An 18,524-nucleotide genomic window follows, 5' to 3' on the forward strand; every position below is an offset into this window, starting at 1 on the left:
CATGATCCCAGGGTTGTGGAATCGAGCCCCACATCGGGCTCCACACTGAATGCGGAGCCTGCTTAAGATTCTCTCTCCCTCTTCCTTTGCCCTTCTTCCCCCCGCCCCTTGCATGTTCTCTCTCTCTAAAAATTAAAAAAAAAAAAAAAAAAAAACTAGCAATAAGCAGCGGCACTTGCTAGGGATCTGAAAGGTACCTACTTCTTAAGAAATTGTTCTCAAAAAAAAAAAAAGGAAGAAAGAAAAAGAAGATTCTTCTGAGAAGAGCCAGTGCCCCCACCATGCTGAAGACTGTGGAAGAGCTACCACAGCTCAAGTGAGATGATTACTGGCCGCGGCCAGCAGCTGAGGGGCAAGACGGCCATGTGTTCCTACCAGGAAATTCACGCTTGTGTCACACATAGGTGTGTCTCACCTCTCACCATAAATGTTCCCAGATATCTCATGGTGAAAATGTAGGTGGAAGAGTATAAATAGCTATTTGGCAGCGTGGATACTCAATACTCACCTTTTGACCAATAGAACTTCTCTGAGGTGGGTTTTCGGAGGGACTGTGGGATTTCTTCACGAGTGCCAGCTTACAGACCCGATAGAATTCACTCCGGTCTCTTTCAAGAGACACAGATCAATTAGAATATGTCAATTGACATATTCGTGCAATTGCACGAAGTAGAACACCCAGCTACAAATACGTGACTGATGAGCCGTTTCTCGTTTCCACGACGAAAGCCACGTGAAACAGCCCCAGGATCGCTCCCAGGGCTGAAAGGTCTCGCCAGCGCCCTTCAGGCCCCACTGCTGTGCCGTCCTCGGGATGCCCAAGTTCACGCGGTGGCAGAGCTAGAATTCACATTCAGGGTTATGTTACGCTGGAGAAGCTGTCCGTGTGATCAGTTGGCCCTTTATATGCCTGGCTTTTCTTCTGCCCTGGGTTCCGAGGTCTGACGCGGTGACAGTACCTCACCGTAAGTGCAATGACTTGTGTCCCTGTGCACTGCCTAATGCGCAAGGTGCCGGCTTCAACTCGTAACTAGTGAAGTTGTGGGCTTTCATTTGCAGTTTCCTTTGCAAAATCAGTAGCGCTCCTAATATCAGGGCTTAATGCTTGTTTCCAAACGCTGAGATGAGTTAGCATGGCTGCTAGAATAGGGACTTGCGGGCAGAGGACAGTACACATAGCAGGCAAGGGGAGAGAGGGAAGTCTGAGCCCTACAGGTTGTATTCAAACAAGACGTGGTTTGAGCCCTTTTCTCGTGTTTCAGGGTTCTTTTCCCTTTTGATAGCCATTTGTTATACTTTTTAACTCACTTGCCTTTTTTTTAATAATTATTTATTTTGAGAGAGAGAGAGAGAGAGAGAGAGAGAGAGAGAGAGAGCATAGGCACACATATGCATAGGGGAGGGGCAGAGAGAAAGGGAGAGAGAAAATCCCAAGCAGGCTCCTCACGACGTGGGGGCTCGTGAAATCATGACCTGAGCCGAAATCGAGAGTCAGACGTTCAACCAACTGAGCCACCCAGGCAGGCACCCTTTAACTCACTTTTCTTTATATTTTGCAAATAAAGACTGATTTCATTACTGCTTGGGAACATAGCAAGAAGGCACCCTGGGTGATTGCTAAGAGAGCCCATCAGATCTTACAGACGAGCGGAAGGCATGTCTTTTTCTGCCTGTCGATAACTGTGTGTAATAATCTTTGTGGTTAAGCATAGCTTCCAAATTAAGAACTCACCGTGCTTTACGCGCAGTGAACCTTGCCAGCTGAATACATAATGAACTCATTTTTTAAAGATTAGAATGACTTTTCAACAAAGTATTTATTCCTGAAAATATCTCTAAATCTTTTCTATTGTGCAAGGTTTAATTCTAGAAAATGATAATTCAGACAAAAACTGATCTGAGGGTGTAGTGTCGAAGGAAAGAAATACTGAACTTGGATTAGAACACCACTGTTGGATAATTGCTTCTGTTCCCCAGTCCCTCAAACTGCCTGTGGATGTTACTCGGATACGATTTTACTAAGGTGGGTCATGTAGTTCTGGATAGGAGACCGCCCCAGTATAGATGTTGGGGGTCTTGATGGTGAGGGAGAAGATCTGATAACAGAAACACTGATAGCATTTAGGAAGGGAGGGAAGAAGGAAAGGAAGGAGGAACCAGGAGGGAGGGAGAGACAACATGGGAGGGTGTATCTAATGTAGGAGCAAACAGGTACAGTCCTCAGCTGGGACCTAAGGGCATGATATATTTTTTTTAATTTAATGTTTATTTGTGAGAGAGAGAGACAGAGTGCAAGCAGGGGAGGGGCAGAGGGAGACACAGAATCTGAAGCAGGCTCCAGGCTCTGAGCTGTCAGCACAGTGTCTGACACGGGACTCGAACTCACAAACCATGAGATCATGACCTGAGCCAAATTCGGATGGGGCATCAATATTTGAGAAGCTAGCATTGTAGTTGATCGTGATCATGGCCCTGAGTTATTGTGAAAAATCAAAATTGTATTCAATTTTATTTTATTTTTTGAAATTGCCTATTGAATGATGTATTTAATGTTCCGCTACAAATACATATTATAGCATAAGCTGGCAATTAAAATGTATTTATTTATTTGGGGGGGAGGGGCAGAGAAAGGGGGAGACAGAGAATCCTAAGCAGGCTCCGCATTGTCAGCGAGAGCCCAATGCAGGGCTCCATCTCACGAACTGTGAGATCCCAACCTGAGCTGAAATTAAAGGTCGGACACTTAACCAACTGAGCCACCCAGGTGCCCCTTATATTCAATTTTATAAGGCAGGAGTAAATGGTACTTTTTTAGACTATTTGTAAAACTTTGATTTCAAATTTTGGGAAATGAAACCCAAGTTGTATAGAAGAAGAACTTCCAGGCCCTGTTCAGGAGATGTCCTGGGGTTGCCACGGTGGGCAGTGTCGGGGGGGGGAGGGAAGGGGGAGGGGTGGTGTTCTCTTCATCTTCATGCAGAAAGCTTATCTTCCATCTTTTATATATAAATTTCTGCATAAGATTTCATCAAAGGGAGAGAGTTCAAATACTTTAGAAAACTATTTGAAAACTACCGACCTAGAAGTTTCAGTAATGCAGAATTTCGTTCCTTGGTGATGCCAGAGGGGTTACTATATAAGTTTCACCCACAGAGTCCCCAGTGATTGACGTGCCACAGACCTCAGTCACAGCAGAGAGGCGCCCAGAGCTGCCAGCCTGCTCCCAACAGACCCACTTAACAGCTGGCCAGCTGCTCGGTGCATTAGCAGCTGTGTGTGGAGCAGGTGGCTGCCTGGCTGGGCCAGTGGGGTGGGACGGGAGAAATCCCAGGTGCCTGCCTGCACACCTTCACCAGGTGACCCGCCTTGACCCGGTGCATGTCCCAGCGGCTGTCTCAACTGCCCGCTTGTGAAGAGGATCCTGAGTCTAGCAAGGCCTCCATGGGAAGTGGTGGGAAGGGGCTGGAAGGAATAGGAGAAAGAGAAGCAGAGGCGTGAAGTGGGTCTAAGGAAGCAGCCGTGCTGGGCTGCTTTTGGGACATTAGAGGCTTCTCTGTGTCCGGACCACAGACGCTGCCCCATCCAGGAGGCAGGTGGGCAGGCTGGAGATCAGGCAGCTGGAGCTTTCCTCTGTCCACACCGCAGGAGCAACCCAGGCCCTCCGGTTCTGTCTGAGCAGCGCCTGAGACCCCCCGCCCAGACTGGCGGGATCCCCACCCTTGGCACCCTGGTCGCAGGTGCTGAGCTCCCATGGCCTCATGGAACAGAAGAGACTTCACAGAGGTCTGTTTGCTCTGCCGTCCGGTATCCCCGGCTCCCGGCCGGCGAGCACAAGAATCTCTTCCCATGTGTGTTGGCTTCTCAGGTGGGGAGGTCACCCTCATTCCGCGGCACCAGGATCTCACCCTAACGAGAAGCATATGCTCCAGTGCACAGCTCGGTAATTCTATTCCCCACCGCTGACTTCCTCCCACCAAACACAGAAAGCTTGGAAATGGCTTTTGCCAATAACAGCATGATTGTTGAGTCCTGAGATAGTGTCACCCTTTAGTCACTGAAGACGTGTACGTTTTGCAGGCAACGTAGGCCAAAATAAATGCCTCTTTCCCTGCTGGCTTTGTTCCCTTACGTTTGAATTTCAGCACACTTCTGTAAGGATCTCTTTCCTGATGACCACACCCAGCTTTTCACAGAAGGTCATCCGACACGACTTTTTGGGTTGCCTGCTGGGTTTTTCACTCGTTCTCGAGTACTATTCAGCTGGTACGCCAAGGAGATTTCTTGGTGCTGAGAAGACAAAAGGAATATAGGACCCAGGCCCAAACTCACGGAGGCTACGGTCTGACAGAGGAGGCCAGATGTTGGTGACTGAGGCAACGTGTGATTTGGAAAAGAGATGCAGTGACACGTGTCCCAGGAGGACGAGGACAAGGAAGATCCTTGAGTTCCGGAGGGACTCGGGATAAGCACATGACGTGACTTGAATCTTGAAAGATGGGTAGATTTCTGGAAGAGAGAAAAACCGTGTGAGGGGCGCCTGGGTGGCTCAGTCAGTTAAGCGTCCGACTCTTGATTTCGGCTCATGATCTCACGGTTCATGAGTTCGAGCCCCGCCTCGGGCTCCGTGCTTACAGGGAGGAGTCTGCTTGGATCCTCTGTCTTCCTCTCACCGCCCCTCCCCCTCCTCTCAAATACAAATAAGTGTTGAAAGGAAGAAAGACCTTGTGAGATTAGAGCCGCAGTTGCCAGCAAAGCCACGGACTTGGGTGAAGTGCATACTGCGTGCTGGTGTTTGAGGAGCTCAGGGGCTGCGGGGATGGGGGAGGGGCGGGTGGGGAGGAGAGTTCTGACCACACCGTGCCTCCATTTACAGGGCCCAGTGGCCTCCATTTCTTTCTTCTTTTTTATTAAGTTCTTTATGTTAATTCCAGTTAGTTAACACACAGTGTCACATTCGTTTCTGGTGTACGATATGGCGATTCAGCACTTCCATACGTCACCCAGTGCCCATCATGACAAGTGCACTCCTTAATCCCCATTACCTATTTAACCCATCCCCCGACCCACCTCCCCTCTGGTAACCAGCAGTTTATTCTCTATGTAAGAGTCTGTTTCTTGGGGCGCCTGGGTGGCTCAGTTGAGCGTCTGATTCTTGATTTTGCTCAGGTCATGATCCCAGCGTCATGAGATCGAGCCCTGTGTCTGGCTCTGCACTCCGTGTGGAGGCTCTTAAGAGTCTCTCTCTCTCTCCCCCTCTGTCCCTCTCCCCTGTTCATGCGCTCTCTCGCTCTCTCTCTCTAAAATAAAATGAGGAAGAAAAAAAGAATCTGTTTCATGGTTTGTCTCTTCCTCTCTTTTTTCCTTTGTTCATTTGTTTTGGTTCTTCAATTCCACATGTGAGTAAAATCATATGATATTTGTCTTTTTCGGACTGCCTTATTTCACTTAGCATGATACTGTCTGGCTCCATCCACGTTGTTGCAAATGGCAAGATTTCAGTCTTTTTTATGGCTGAGTAATATTCCATTGTGTATGTATCACTTCCTCTTTATCCATTCATCTGTTGATGGACAGTTGGGCTGCTTCCACACCTTGCCTGTTGTAAATAATGCTGCAATAAACAGGGGTGTGTGTATCATTTGAAATAATGTTTTTCTGTTTGGGGAGTAAATATCCCAGTAGTGCAACTACTGGATCTTAGAGTAGTTCTATTGTTAACTTTTTGAGAAACCTCTGTACCATTTTTAATGGCCCTAGAAGCCCTTCCCAGCCCTTCCCGGGCAGACAGCAAACTCCTTTCCAGCCCATCCCTTATGCCCCGCCAACCCAACCCCCACCTGCACCCCATCCAAAGCATCTTCCAAGCCCACTACCCTGTGTGCCTTCCTGCACACTGTTTCCTCCTCCTCCTCCTCCTGCTGCCCTCCTCACCCCTACCCCCAGCTGCCAATTCTTCGAAACTTGACTCATCCAGAAGCCTTCTCTACCCTCCCTGTGCTCCCAAAGCATGTTCTCCAGTCACCGGCCTTGCTGGCTGTGGCCATCGTCACCACCACCGCTGCCGGGCCGGGGCCCTCCGGGCTGGACCGGGGGTGGGGTATAGCTCGAAGGGATTTTAGAAGCGTTTCTGCAGTTGATGTGCTTGTGTTGGAGAAGGCAGAAGCAACTTCGCAGTCGAGTTAGGCGGTTTGAAGGAGCAGCAATCAGGACCCGTGAGCTTCAGGTCCTTCCACGTGGGTCCCTTCAGCCTGACGTGGTATCCACTCCATCTGAAGAGCAGCAGTGACTCAAGAACCCCACCTGGGGAAAACCGCAGACCAAAGAGTGCACGCCACCTCCTGGCTGAGGTGGAGATCCTGGCGGGGCCGTGTTGTGGGGACAGCCAGGGGAGTGGGGTGGGGTGTGGAAGTCAGGGCAGGGGCCCAGCAGCGTGGGATCCCCAAGCGGAAAACCGGAACTGGTCACCAACAGCCGGCTCTACCTTCAGAGAAGCTTTCTTACCAAATAGGGAAAGTCTTTAGCTGAATGTGTCAAATGTCCTATGTTTTCCATTTCCTCAGCAGCTCTTGTTAAAAAACAAAATTCAGCAGAGTAAATTTGAATACCTAATTGACTTTATTAAATGATTCATGAATCAGGCAGCATCCCATCTAGCAAGTAGAGGGGAGGTCTGCTGAGCTAAACAAGAGAAAGGTTTTTAAAAGCAGGGAGAGGGGCGGGGGCGCCTGGGCGGCTCAGTCGGTGAAGCCTCCGACTTCAGCTCAGATCATGATCTCACAGTCTGTGGGTTCAAGCCCCACGTCAGGCTCTGTGCTGACAGCTGAGCCTGCTTCTGTTTCTGTGTCTCCCTTTCTCTCTGCCCCTACCCCACTCATGCTCTGTCTCTCTCTCTCTCTCTCTCAAAAATAATAAACATTAAAAAAAACTTTTTTAAAAGCAGGGAGAAGGGCATAAATAAAAGAAGAATGGATTTTACTAGCAAGGAATGCATTGTTTGGGCAAGGTTGCCCTCCGAAGGGGAACAGAAGGGGTCAATTAGTAAATTCCCTGGTACTGACCAGGAAATTCATTTTGTCTGGTTAAAGGTTACGTGCTGTGCAATTGAAACTGCAGTTAGTTTGGGTATCCAGTCTCGGTGTACCGACTGGGGGCCTTCCCCTAAGTGACACCATTTTGGGCCTTTGGTTTTGTTTGTAACGCTCTGTAGAACGGAGCGATGCTCTAAGTAACTAAATCATCTCTGGGCTGGGTGTTCTTCAGCAAATGAATCAGAACTGGGCATCCTTATCCTCACACTCACTTTAGAAACTTTCCCATTTGTATTCCTCTTGTCTAATGGGAATGGAAATCATCTCCAGCCGTGATGCAGCCTGTCGCTTGGGAAGGTCAGACAGTGCAAGGCGCCTTCTGACGCCTAGCCTCTCCCTTCTTCCTCCTTTGTTTGACGTCTGAGCAGTGGAGGAGGTGAGCAAGATTGGAGGCTTTGCCACCGGCTCCTTTCCACCCACTGCATTTCAGTGTTGCTATGGCAACTGGTAGGCCGTAGAAGCACCGCCAAATATTGTTTCCTTCTTCAACGGAGAACAATCCACTGTTGCCACCTCAGTGACGTGTGTGCACGGGAAGGGCAAGGGTTTGGGGACCAGAGGGGAGAATGGTTGGTGCACGGTTGGTGCATTTAGGCCTCGAGTGGACACAGTTACACACAAGGCCATTTCAGGTAGTGGGGATTATGGGAGCAGGCCGAGCGGCGGAGTGCGTGGGCCTCGAGGCAGGAGGAGCCCTGCGAAGCAATTTGACTGAGGTGTCTACACTGGTGGGCTGGGCGGGTGCCTGTCCTGCTGGGGGACCTGGCCAGCACTCTCCATTTGTCTTCTGCTGCCAGCCGCCATCACGGGCCTCAAAGCAAGGCGCTCGGAGAGTGGGCCAGGCAACAGGTCTGTGTCTGGAAAACTTAAGTGAAACGTCACGAACTGTTGGGACAGTTTATAGAAGAATGCAACAGGGTAGATCAGATCCTGCCCTGAGGACAGAGAGACAGGCGTAGGTCTGCTCCTGCTCTGCTCTCTACCCCTGAGGGCCCTTAGAAGAGTTCCGTACCTCCCCAGTCCTTGTCCAAAAAGAAAACGAGTCCTACTCTGTGGCGGTGCTGTGAGAATTATAATGTGTATAAGACGCATCTGCTGTGACCAGCCTGTACGTAAGAGGTGCTCATTAACGTTAACTACCAATTAATAACTGAAAGACAGTTCAGACCTGGACGTATCGGGTGTTTCCCAGCATCAGAAGCAACTGGAAACTTTTTAAAATACTCACCTAAGCCAGGTTTACTAAGCTAGAGTTTGCAAAAATAAGACCAAGAAGTCTATATATTTTTTTAAACTTTCCTAAGTAATTCTGATGCAACCAAGTGTATAATCTGGGATAGGAAATTTGCTTATTGGCTTGAGAAAGAAGAGTAGAAACGGTTCTGGATTTCTCCCCACCGCCTTCTTTCCACTCCTCCCAACGCTTACCTTGCTACCTTTCTTCTACTTCTAAACTCCAAAGCTTTTGGGTAGAATTATCTGAGTTTGGAAGCAGGGATGTTTGAGAAAGTGGTTGAAAATAAATTAATCAGAAAAGCAAGAAAAAAATCAAAGTTTTCCTCACCCCTGAAAGAAGTTGAAAAGAATCTATGGAAAGGTGTATGCAGTCCCTAGATGACATCTGGACCGTCTTGGCTACCTACTGTGTTACAAAGATGACATTTAAGGTACAATATGTGTAAGCCCTAAATAGGGGTGTAGTGTGTGTCCAGCTCAAGTTTTTTCTGCACCCCACAGGAACGTGGCTGAAGAGTGGTCTGGGCCTCGTGCACCAGGAAGGTAGCCAGCGGACGTGGACGTACATTGCCCCTCAGCTGGGGTACTGGGTGGCAGCCATGTCTCCTCCCAACCCAGGTAACACGAAGCCAGCGCCTGCGATGATGGGCGTTGAGTTCTTTGAGGGTTCAGGCTAAGTATGCTTTGGAAAATTACTTCAGCAGCGAGACCTCATCTTACTCAAAAATGGTAGAAAGGGGCACCTGGCCAGCTCAATGGGTAGAGCATGTGACTCTTGATCTGAGGGCCATGAGTTCGAGCCCCACGTTGGGTGTAGAGATTACTTAAAAAAAAAAAATGGTTAAAAGTCTGAAAATCAAATGATGAAACTAAGGTATTGTGTGGGGGTGGGGGAGTTCTGGTTGCGACTCTCCCGTCTAGGATAACAATAATGCACAGAACATACTCCTGTCTTGTATCTGTTTTGCTCAGACAGCTGCCATAGGGAATTCCTAATCTAAAGCCCATGGGGGCGGTTTAGATCTCCTCCCTAATTCCTGAAACAGCTGTGGCCTGTTGTAAGAGAACATGTGGGGAAGGGCACTCCGTAGACAGGCTAACACAGTCACCACTGGAGCTTTCTTGGGGCAAAAAGCTTGTTTTGGCCTTTCCTGAAGGTTCAGAAACAAACCAGTTTGCTTTGTGTCTAAAACAATAATCATCTCTACTTAGGATACGTGAATTAACTCACACTTTTTAAAGCATGACTTAAAAAAAAGTTTTAACCTATATGCCCTAATTTATCCCAAGGAACATTCTAGAATTGTTTCTTAAAATAGTCGTCTTCAGAGAATTCTTTCCAGTCATGGCTTCTGTCACTCAAAATGCCTTTAGAATCTGTATCACTGGGACTGCCTTCATTAGTGAAACGTTTTCATTGGTGGCAAATCTTTATGCTCCAAGGGTCCCTTTGATTCTTGTTAGACGCTTCTAAAAGTCATGCACATCCTAGTCTGGTGAGTAAAGTAGGTAATTGAGCCAGGTCAGAAATATGCTATGATTAAAAGCTGTCTCTCATCATGAAGGCAGTTCCAAAATGGGAGTCCAAGATATTTTAGCAGTGGAATTGTCACTGGAATGACACTCACATTCCCATAGTAGCGGATTTGATGGAGGTGCTGAGAAATTGGCCCCAGACTGAGAAAATGTTGATTTCCCATTTCACAAAGGGAATTCTGTGTTTCCCTTTGTGATAGCGTTCTTGTAGTAATATAGGCACGAACCAGGTACAAAAATGCCCCGGGCTCCAAATCACAAATATCTAGAATATGAGTAAGAGTAAAGAAGGAAAGAAAAGAAATTCCTGAAGTACCCAAGTAGAGGCCATAAAGCCCATACATTACAGTTAACTTTCATTTTAGATATATTTCGGGGGCACATGGGTGGCTCAGTCGGTTGAGCACCGACTTGGCTCAGGTCATGATCTCACGGTTCGTGGGCTCAAGCCCCACGTCAGGTTCTGTGCTGACAGCTCAGAGCCTGGAGCCTGCTTCGGATTCTGTGTCTCCCTCTCTCTCTGTCCCTCCCCCTCTCGCATTCTGTCTCTGTCAAAAATTAATAAACATTACAAAAAATTTAGATATCTTTCAGACAACTGTGATTCTCAGTTTGCCCATCATGCCACAGATTAATAGATGCTTTGTAAAGAGGGGAGAAAGAACGGCTTGGTATAGGTCTGCCAACCCTTCCGAGCAGTGAAGGAAGAGACAAAAATTTATAAAGAGCATATATGACAGAGCCCTGATGGCATTTAATGTACAGACACATATATTAGTAACCTTACAGCCATCCCCTTTATTAAAACAAATTACAAAGATGCTGTGCCTTCATGAGCCCAAAACCAACAAGAAAATAGTTAGGGTTTTTTCTTTCATTCTCCAGTTAAGAAAGAAATTGAGTACAGCTGTAAATTTTATAGAGTGTTCCATTGGCAGAAGTTAAGATAATAACATTTTAAGTACTTAAAGGACAGAACTTGAATTATTTGGAAATGATTTTTATGTGTACCCCGGATTTTTGGTGATTCCTGCCAAGGCATTGCCTAGGTCCATGGGGGTTGTCTCTGGGTAAAAAAAAAAAAAAAAAAAAATGGTTTCTCTGAATGATGAATGGAGTATACAGTTGTCAATTGTTTTTCCAACTTTGGGGCATATTAACTCCACACTCCCCCACTGAAGTGAATTATGTTTGGCAGAGAATGGTGTTAGCTTTTTCAGCTTAAGTCATGTCACAATTTTCAAAAATTAGTAAACCTCTTTGGGTTTATCTAGCTCTTAAGTGGTCTGCTTCCAAAGATTTTTGAAGAAATCTGTCCCTTAAGATATCGAGAATCAGTAAGTAAATGGGTACCTGTGGTATGTAGTAATTATAACCATGCTAATCTGACATAACATAAAACCACACCCCTTCCTTCGATGCTTGGACACTAGTATGTCCCCAAATGTTATAAATAGGGGAGATTTTTGTTGTTGCTGTCGATCTGTTGTCAGTGCATTAAGATAGATTCTTATTAGTATTGAACATAAACTTTGCCTTGGGATTCTTAACATTGAAATATTAAAGAAATTATATTAATTTCTTTAAATTAAAAAGAAAATATATTTATCTCTGATACTTTGTAAATTCTGAAGGAGGTCTGTGGCCACATACGGTTAGCAATTTTGAAGAGGCATTGTAGAGGAAGACTTTATTTTTACAAATGGAAGGCGTTTTAGAAACACTTGAAAGACCATAATAAGCTGTGGACTTTTTTTTTATAGCCGATTTTATATCATATTTTTAACTGTTCATTTAAGCAAAGGGCTCTCCACATAGTAATAATTATCCAGGGAAAGTGAGAATAAAATCTTGTGGGGTTTTTTTTTTTCTCCTGCAGTATAAAATCCCCAGATACTCAAGCCATCTCTCGTCTAAGAGTCTCTCTCATTATGTTATCATGCATCCATTTTCTTGTATTAAAAGATCATGTATTTAGAATGCTGAACCTGCTGCAAGTGCAGCTCTCTTCTGGGCTAAGGAGGGACCCTTAGCACCACATGGAGTGTTTGGGTGTTCACGCTGCTCCCGGCCACAGCTGCTCCGGTGACGGTGACGGTCGTGGTAATCCCTTGTCATTGAGAGAAATTACAGTGATCTGTAAGCACCTCATCCAAAGGGTGTTTGCCTCTGGCCCCTGCTCCGCACCCCAGCCAGGAAGAGGAAGAACATACGCTCTCAGCTAATTATCCCTCTTATCCCTTCAAGGTTTTCTGCAATCTAAAATGCCCTTTTCTGACCTTCTAGGTCCCGTTGCCACACAGGACATTACCACGTATCACACGGTGTTTCTTTTGGCCATTTTAGGAGGGATGGCTTTCATACTTTTGGTTCTGCTGTGTCTCCTTTTATATTATTGCAGGTAAAGTTTTACCTTTTTGGCAATATCTTTTTTAATTTGGAATTTCTTGTGCAGGCATTGATATTGAGGTCTTTTTTTTTTCTTTTTCTGAATCAAGGTCCTTTTTTTCTCATGAAAAAAATCTCTAAGAACTAAAACATTTGTCCTTAAAGTTGCAAACAAATGAACAGGATGTGGGGGGCATGCTGTTTATGAGGTTGCTCACAAGGGGAGTTCTTATTTCCTTCTTTTTTTTAAGTTTGACGGTTGTCATGATTCGTTCAGAATATTCCTAAACACTGATTAAGAGACAATATTCTCAAGGACAAAGCAGAACTAAAATTCTTTATTTTGATGCCTCGTCTTTTCGGTTTGTGAGAATGTTTGCTGTCGACTCTTGGGTAACCGCTTTTGAACGAATAACTCGGCTGTACGTCTAAAACCCTGAAGGTGAAATCTGCAGATTGCGCTGCTCTGAATCAAAATAAGGCTGCGGGTGTGGGGTGAGAAGGCTTCTGGCTGCTGAGTAGTTGTTTTGTTTCTTCCTGTGGAAATTGAGAATTAGGATCTTGCTTGGAACCTTCTACCACTATGAGAATCTTTAACCGTTGGGTTTGGATTTTTATCTTTGATCGCAGGCGGAAATGCTTGAAACCTCGTCAGCACCACAGAAAACTCCAACTTCCGACGGCCCTCGAGAGCTCCAAAAGAGATCAGTCAACTTCCATGTCTCACATCAACTTGCTGTTTTCACGTCGGGAGTCAGAATTCCCCGGCCCGCTCTCTGTCACCGGCCACGGCCGCCCAGACGCCCCTGGGCCGAAGGAGCTGATGAGCGGGGTCCATTTAGAAATGATGTCTTCCAACGGAGAAGCAGACATGCACACCCCCATGCTAAAGCTTTCCTACAGCACCTCGCAAGAGTTCAGCTCGCGGGAGGAACTTCTCTCCCACAAGGAAGAGGACAAAAGCCAAATCTCCTTCGATAACCTGACACCAAGTGGGACATTGGGAAAAGAGTATCGTAAGTCCGTGGAGATTTTCCCCTTAAAGTCCAGGAAACCTGTGGAAAGAGAAGGCCGTGAGTCCCCTGGCAACAGCGAGTACAGGAGGAGCTACAATGCCATGCTCTCGCAGCCCCTGTTTGAAAAGCAAGACAGAGACAGCCAGGCCTCCGCTAACCATATTTCCACGGGAAGCAAACTCACCATTCAGGAACACATGTACCCCACGCCTTCATCTCCCGAAAAGGAACAGCTGCTGGACCGCAGGCCTACTGAGTGTATGATGTCCCGGTCAGTGGACCACCTGGAGAGACCCACGTCCTTTCCGCGGCCCGGCCAGTTGATCTGCTGTAGTTCCGTTGACCAGGTCAACGACAGCGTTTACAGAAAGGTATTACCTGCCTTGGTCATCCCCGCGCACTATATGAAACTCCCCGGGGACCACTCCTATGTGGGCCAGCCCCTGGTCGTTCCAGCCGACCAGCAGCTGGAGATCGAAAGACTGCAGGCTGAGCTCTCCAGCCCTCACGCGGGGATCTTCCCGCACCCCTCCTCCCAGATCCAAGCGCAGCCTCTGTCCTGCCAGGCCATCTCCCAGCAGCACTTGCAGGATGCAGGCGCCCGGGAGTGGACCCCGCAAGGCGCGTCCATGTCAGAGTCCCTCTCCATCCCGGCCTCCCTGAACGATGCGGCCTTGGCTCAGATGAACAGCGAGGTCCAGCTCCTGACTGAGAAGGCTCTGATGGAACTTGGGGGTGGGAAGCCGCTCCCACACCCCCGGGCGTGGTTCGTCTCCCTGGACGGCAGGTCCAATGCGCACGTTAGACATTCCTACATTGATCTCCAAAGAGCCGGAAGGAACGGAAGCAATGATGCCAGTTTGGATTCTGGCGTGGATATGAATGAACCAAAATCTGCCCGGAAGGGAAGAGGAGACCCCTTGTCCCTCGCACAGAACCACCCGGCCGTCCAGGAGCATCCGCAGAAAGAGCCGCGGGCCGCGGACAGCACCTCCTACACGCAGCTCGTGTACCTGGACGACATGGACCAAAGCGGCAGCGAGTGCGGCACCACCGTCTGTACCCCCGAGGACAGTGCCCTGCGCTGCTTGTTGGATGGCTCCGGCCGGAGAAGCGGCGGCCAGCTGCCCAGCCTGCAGGAGGAGACGACAAAACGAACTTCGGACGTCCCCCCGGAGCCGCTAGCCAGCCCGGAGCAGAGGAGATCGGCCCAGGAGGACGACGAAGAGGAAGACGAGGAGGACCAAGGAGAGGACAAGAAGAGCCCCTGGCAGAAGCGGGAAGAGAGACCCCTGATGGCGTTTAACATGAAGTGAGCTGTCACAGCGCCACCCGTCTGCGGAACATAATAAAAATTGCCAAAAATTCTTTTCTTAGGGAAGCGTTTACTTGTTCGTGGAGGAGGTGGAGCAGCGGCAGCCGTGGAAGCGGACTTAAGCTGCATCACGGTTCACTGTGTACATGTTAGAACGGAATTAAAGTTACCGGATGATGTTCGTGGACGCCTCACCGCCAGGGAGATGGCTGAACAGGAGTGTCTGAATGTGGCTCCTGCGTCTGGGACGCGCCTCCCCCCCCCTCCCCCCACCCCCACCCCCCATCCCAGGACACTGAGAAACCACGAGTGATGTCGCTCAGCTCTGCTGATAACCTCAGTTCTCCCTCAGATTCTAGGAACAGATGAGACTCTTTTCACATTGCTTGAATCCATTTTATCACGATAATGCTCCTGTGACGTTATTATTGGGAAATTAGCGTAGCACTTAGTGTCTCGAGGTATGCGTATCTCAAAGGAAAGCTATGCACCGCTGCTTCGTGCTCTTGGTTTGCTTAGGTGTTTTTGCTTTGGTTAGCTTTCGTTTCGGGTTTGCTTTAGAAAACACACACACACACACACACACACACACACACACACACACACACACACAACTTGGTTGTGAAAGATTTTATTTGTTGGTTTTCATCTGTTCTGCTTCTCGACGGTTTATTTCGGTGTCTCTTTTCGCGAACTCCTGAGTGTCATCTCTTAAACAAGCCTTTTAATGAAATCGTACTGAAGTTTTTTATCAGCTGAGAGCCCTTCAATTCTGGTCCCATTAACTCCAAGTGCCTTTTTTACAGTGACAACAGCAGTCCCCTCACCTTTTCTTCTTGTTGTTGTTGTTTTGTTTTTTTCCTTAACTCCTTTCATTGAACTGCCTGGATTTTATAAAGTTATTAAATGATATCCCTTTTCTTTAAGCTGCATGCTGCCAAATGCCCGTTTCTGCTCCGAATTCTCATTTCAACGCAGTGTTCTCTCTAGTGCCCATGTGTGACGTGAATTCTGTTGAGCTAAGGTAGACTAGAGGACACTTTAGAGATCCCCTGCCCTCCTCCGTCCCTTTGGCCACTAGCCACCATTATGGTTTCATTGGCTGTTTGTATATACGGTTATGTATTAACTCGGGAATCCTATGGGCTGACCTTGCTCACCAGACACAGAGTATGGACTGAGCAAGTGAATGTGACTATTACAGAAATCGTATGTACTATCCAAAAGTGCCAGAATGACTCTTCTGTGCATTCTCCTTAAAGAGCTGCTTGGTTATCCAAAAATGAAAATTCAAAATAAATGCTGAAGAAAAAAAAAACAAACTATCTTGTGGTCCTTTTCATTCACTCTGAGCCACTATTTGTTTCGGAGTCGCTATTACGAATTTGCTCTTTGTTCCTCGGCAGTCTGGTATGCTGGTTGTTGGACTTCTGTTCAAAGACTCCGGAGTAGACACCTAGGAATTTACACCGAGGTTAAATCCCACCTTGTGTTTATTTAGTTTATTCAAGAACACAAGGCGACATTCTGTTGTGTTTCAGATAGGGAGAAATGTCTGCACATTACAAAAAACTCATGTGTTCTTTGATGTTCAGCATTGATCCACTTGGAATCGCTACAAAAAGTTTCATTAAAATGACTAGAACCATCCCAGCTGCGTGAAACTATTAGTCACAATCAGTAATGGAGACATCAGAGCAGAGCGGAGCAGAGAACACAGTAAGCTAGCTATGTATTCAGTAACAGCTTCATTACAAAATCTTATTTGTGAATTCCATGTGGACAGAGAACCAATCAAGTTGATTTTTATCACTTTAATTCTCAAATGTTGATACATTTTGCTTTTCAAGGGGAAAAAAAAGTTGAAATTCCCTGAAGCGTTGGGGCATTTAAATGGATGGGAGTCTGGGGCACCTAGGTGGCTCAGTTGGTTAAGCGCCAGACTGTCAATTTCGGCTCAGGTCCTGATCTCCGGATTTGTGAGATCACACCGCACATCGGGCTCTGGGCTGATAGCGCGGTGCCTGCTTGAGATTCTCTCTCCACCCCTCTGCCTCTTAAATAGATAAACTTAAGTAATAATAAAATAATAATAAATACATAAATGGGAGTCTGTGGTTTCACAATGAGGGACAGTTACGTTGACGGTAAACATTCTCACCAGTAGGTGGCAGGTGAGCCCATGCAGACTTCACTAATAAAGGCCAGTTGTCAATTGCCTCCCAAAGGAAAAGTAAGTGGCTCTCCAAGAAATACCCCAGGGCAGACATAGATGACTGGGAGACTCTCGGCCCTCTCCAGCCCTGCCGAAGTTTGCTGCCAATGCAATCGTCTTTTTAAAGCATCAGTTTCCAGAAAAGCCTCATTTACCATGTGTATTACCTGTGAAAAGTAGGTAACACGTTTGGAGGGAGAGGGGCTTTTCTGCCGCTTTATTAGGCAGGACATACCTGGGTTGGCCCTGGTTATGGAAAGTATGCAGCAGCCAGCAGTGGTCACATTATGTGCCTAGGAGGACAAGGCAGTGGGTGGGTTTGCCAGAAGAAAACTGGTTCTGCCAGAGGTGACTCTTAACTCGTTTTACCCTTGTCTGAAAAGAGGCTCAGAGGATAATGTTTTTTGCTCGGGGCACCTGTACTGATTACCAGACTGGAACTGTCTAGACAGAGCACAGTGACTATGGATTTAAACATTTCATTTATGTTCTTTCTAGCCTGGTAAGAGTAATAAAACACATCTCATTATTAGGAACCAATTGTATTGTCTGAAGAACTAAAGCCAGCAAAGGCACCTTGCTTATGCCACCTAGTGGTGAGCTTTCATCTGCCTGTTGAGGAGACCAGACAGACGGCTGTCCAGGGCCAGCTCTGGGAACGTGGCGTGGGTGTGTGTCCACAGGAATGGCTCGGACACTGGTTCTGCCCTCCAGACAAGGTGAGGAGATGGGGACGGACGTTTGTTGAGTCTCTATGCTAGAAACCATATCAGAAACAATCGTGCATTCAGTTCTCAAAATCTTGGGAGGAAGTGATGTTCCTTCTTTGTTTTACCTCTAAATAAATTGAGGCTTGGGGGTTAAGTAAGTGAGGCCACTCAGCTAGAATCAGTGGGATGCTTCTTAAACAACCAGCCCTCTGGAAAGAATGAGTTTAAAGTCATAAGTGTTCCTGATAAAGGATGTATGGGACACAACTTGCACATCGTAATAAAATACGTAATTGTAAATTCTGTTTGACACTTGATAGCCACAGAACGCTTTTGTTGATTTTTGTCATAGCCAGCCTGTTGCAGTTGACAAAAGGGTATAGTTCTGACGTGAACATCTGTTGATTTTTTTTTTTTTACATTAATGATTAACATGAAACGAAGGAGGAAGACACATGTCATACACATGTCAGGACTTCACTCGATCACTTCATCGATCACCGAGTGACTTCTTTGCTGAAGCACATAATAGTGTTTGACTACTGGGAAGGTATTCCCTCAATTTTCTGTGCTATTCTCAATGTAATGGTTCCAGACATGGTACCATTTTAAGTTTAATCTGCATTATTAATATCTCCCCATGTCTTTCTTTAAATCTAGACAGTCAGCAAGTCAACCCTCTCTTGGGAACATTTGCCAGTTCCCATGGTGTAAATGCTCCCACGTGGCCAATTTCAAACAATAGAGTGACATCACCACTCTCAGGACTTGGGAAGGGGTACACAGTAGCAGAGTTATATTTCCACCAAAAAGGTACAATACAGGGAAATGACCCCAAGAGCATCGTCACATATACAGTTGATCCTCATCATTTGGGGATTCCATATTTGCAAATCTGCCCACTTGCTAAAACTTATTTGTAACCCTGAAATCAATCCTCATATGCTCTTGTGGTCATTCACAGACACGCAGAGCAATGAGAAGCATGAGAATACATGTATCAGATAAGCGTTGTTCAGG

General features: G+C 46.9%; 1 protein-coding gene across 2 annotated transcripts in view; it reads left to right on the plus strand.

The window, feature by feature from the left end:
* The window catches only part of FAM171A1 (family with sequence similarity 171 member A1), a 136,532-nt gene extending 120,631 nt beyond the window's left edge, over window positions 1-15,901 (plus strand). For both annotated transcript variants that reach the window (XM_086714860.1, XM_086714859.1), the window contains 3 exons: window positions 8,826-8,942; window positions 12,147-12,261; window positions 12,879-15,901. In XM_086714860.1, coding sequence (XP_086570986.1) covers window positions 8,826-8,942; window positions 12,147-12,261; window positions 12,879-14,580 — 1,934 coding nt within the window. In that variant the 3' untranslated portion in view covers window positions 14,581-15,901. The remainder of the gene's footprint in view (window positions 1-8,825; window positions 8,943-12,146; window positions 12,262-12,878) is intronic.
* Window positions 15,902-18,524: the final 2,623 nt, after the last annotated feature.

Source organism: Puma concolor, chromosome B4 (genome assembly GCF_028749965.1).
Source record: "Puma concolor isolate L17-30 chromosome B4, mPumCon1.1.hap2, whole genome shotgun sequence".
Taxonomy (NCBI): Eukaryota; Metazoa; Chordata; class Mammalia; order Carnivora; family Felidae; genus Puma; species Puma concolor.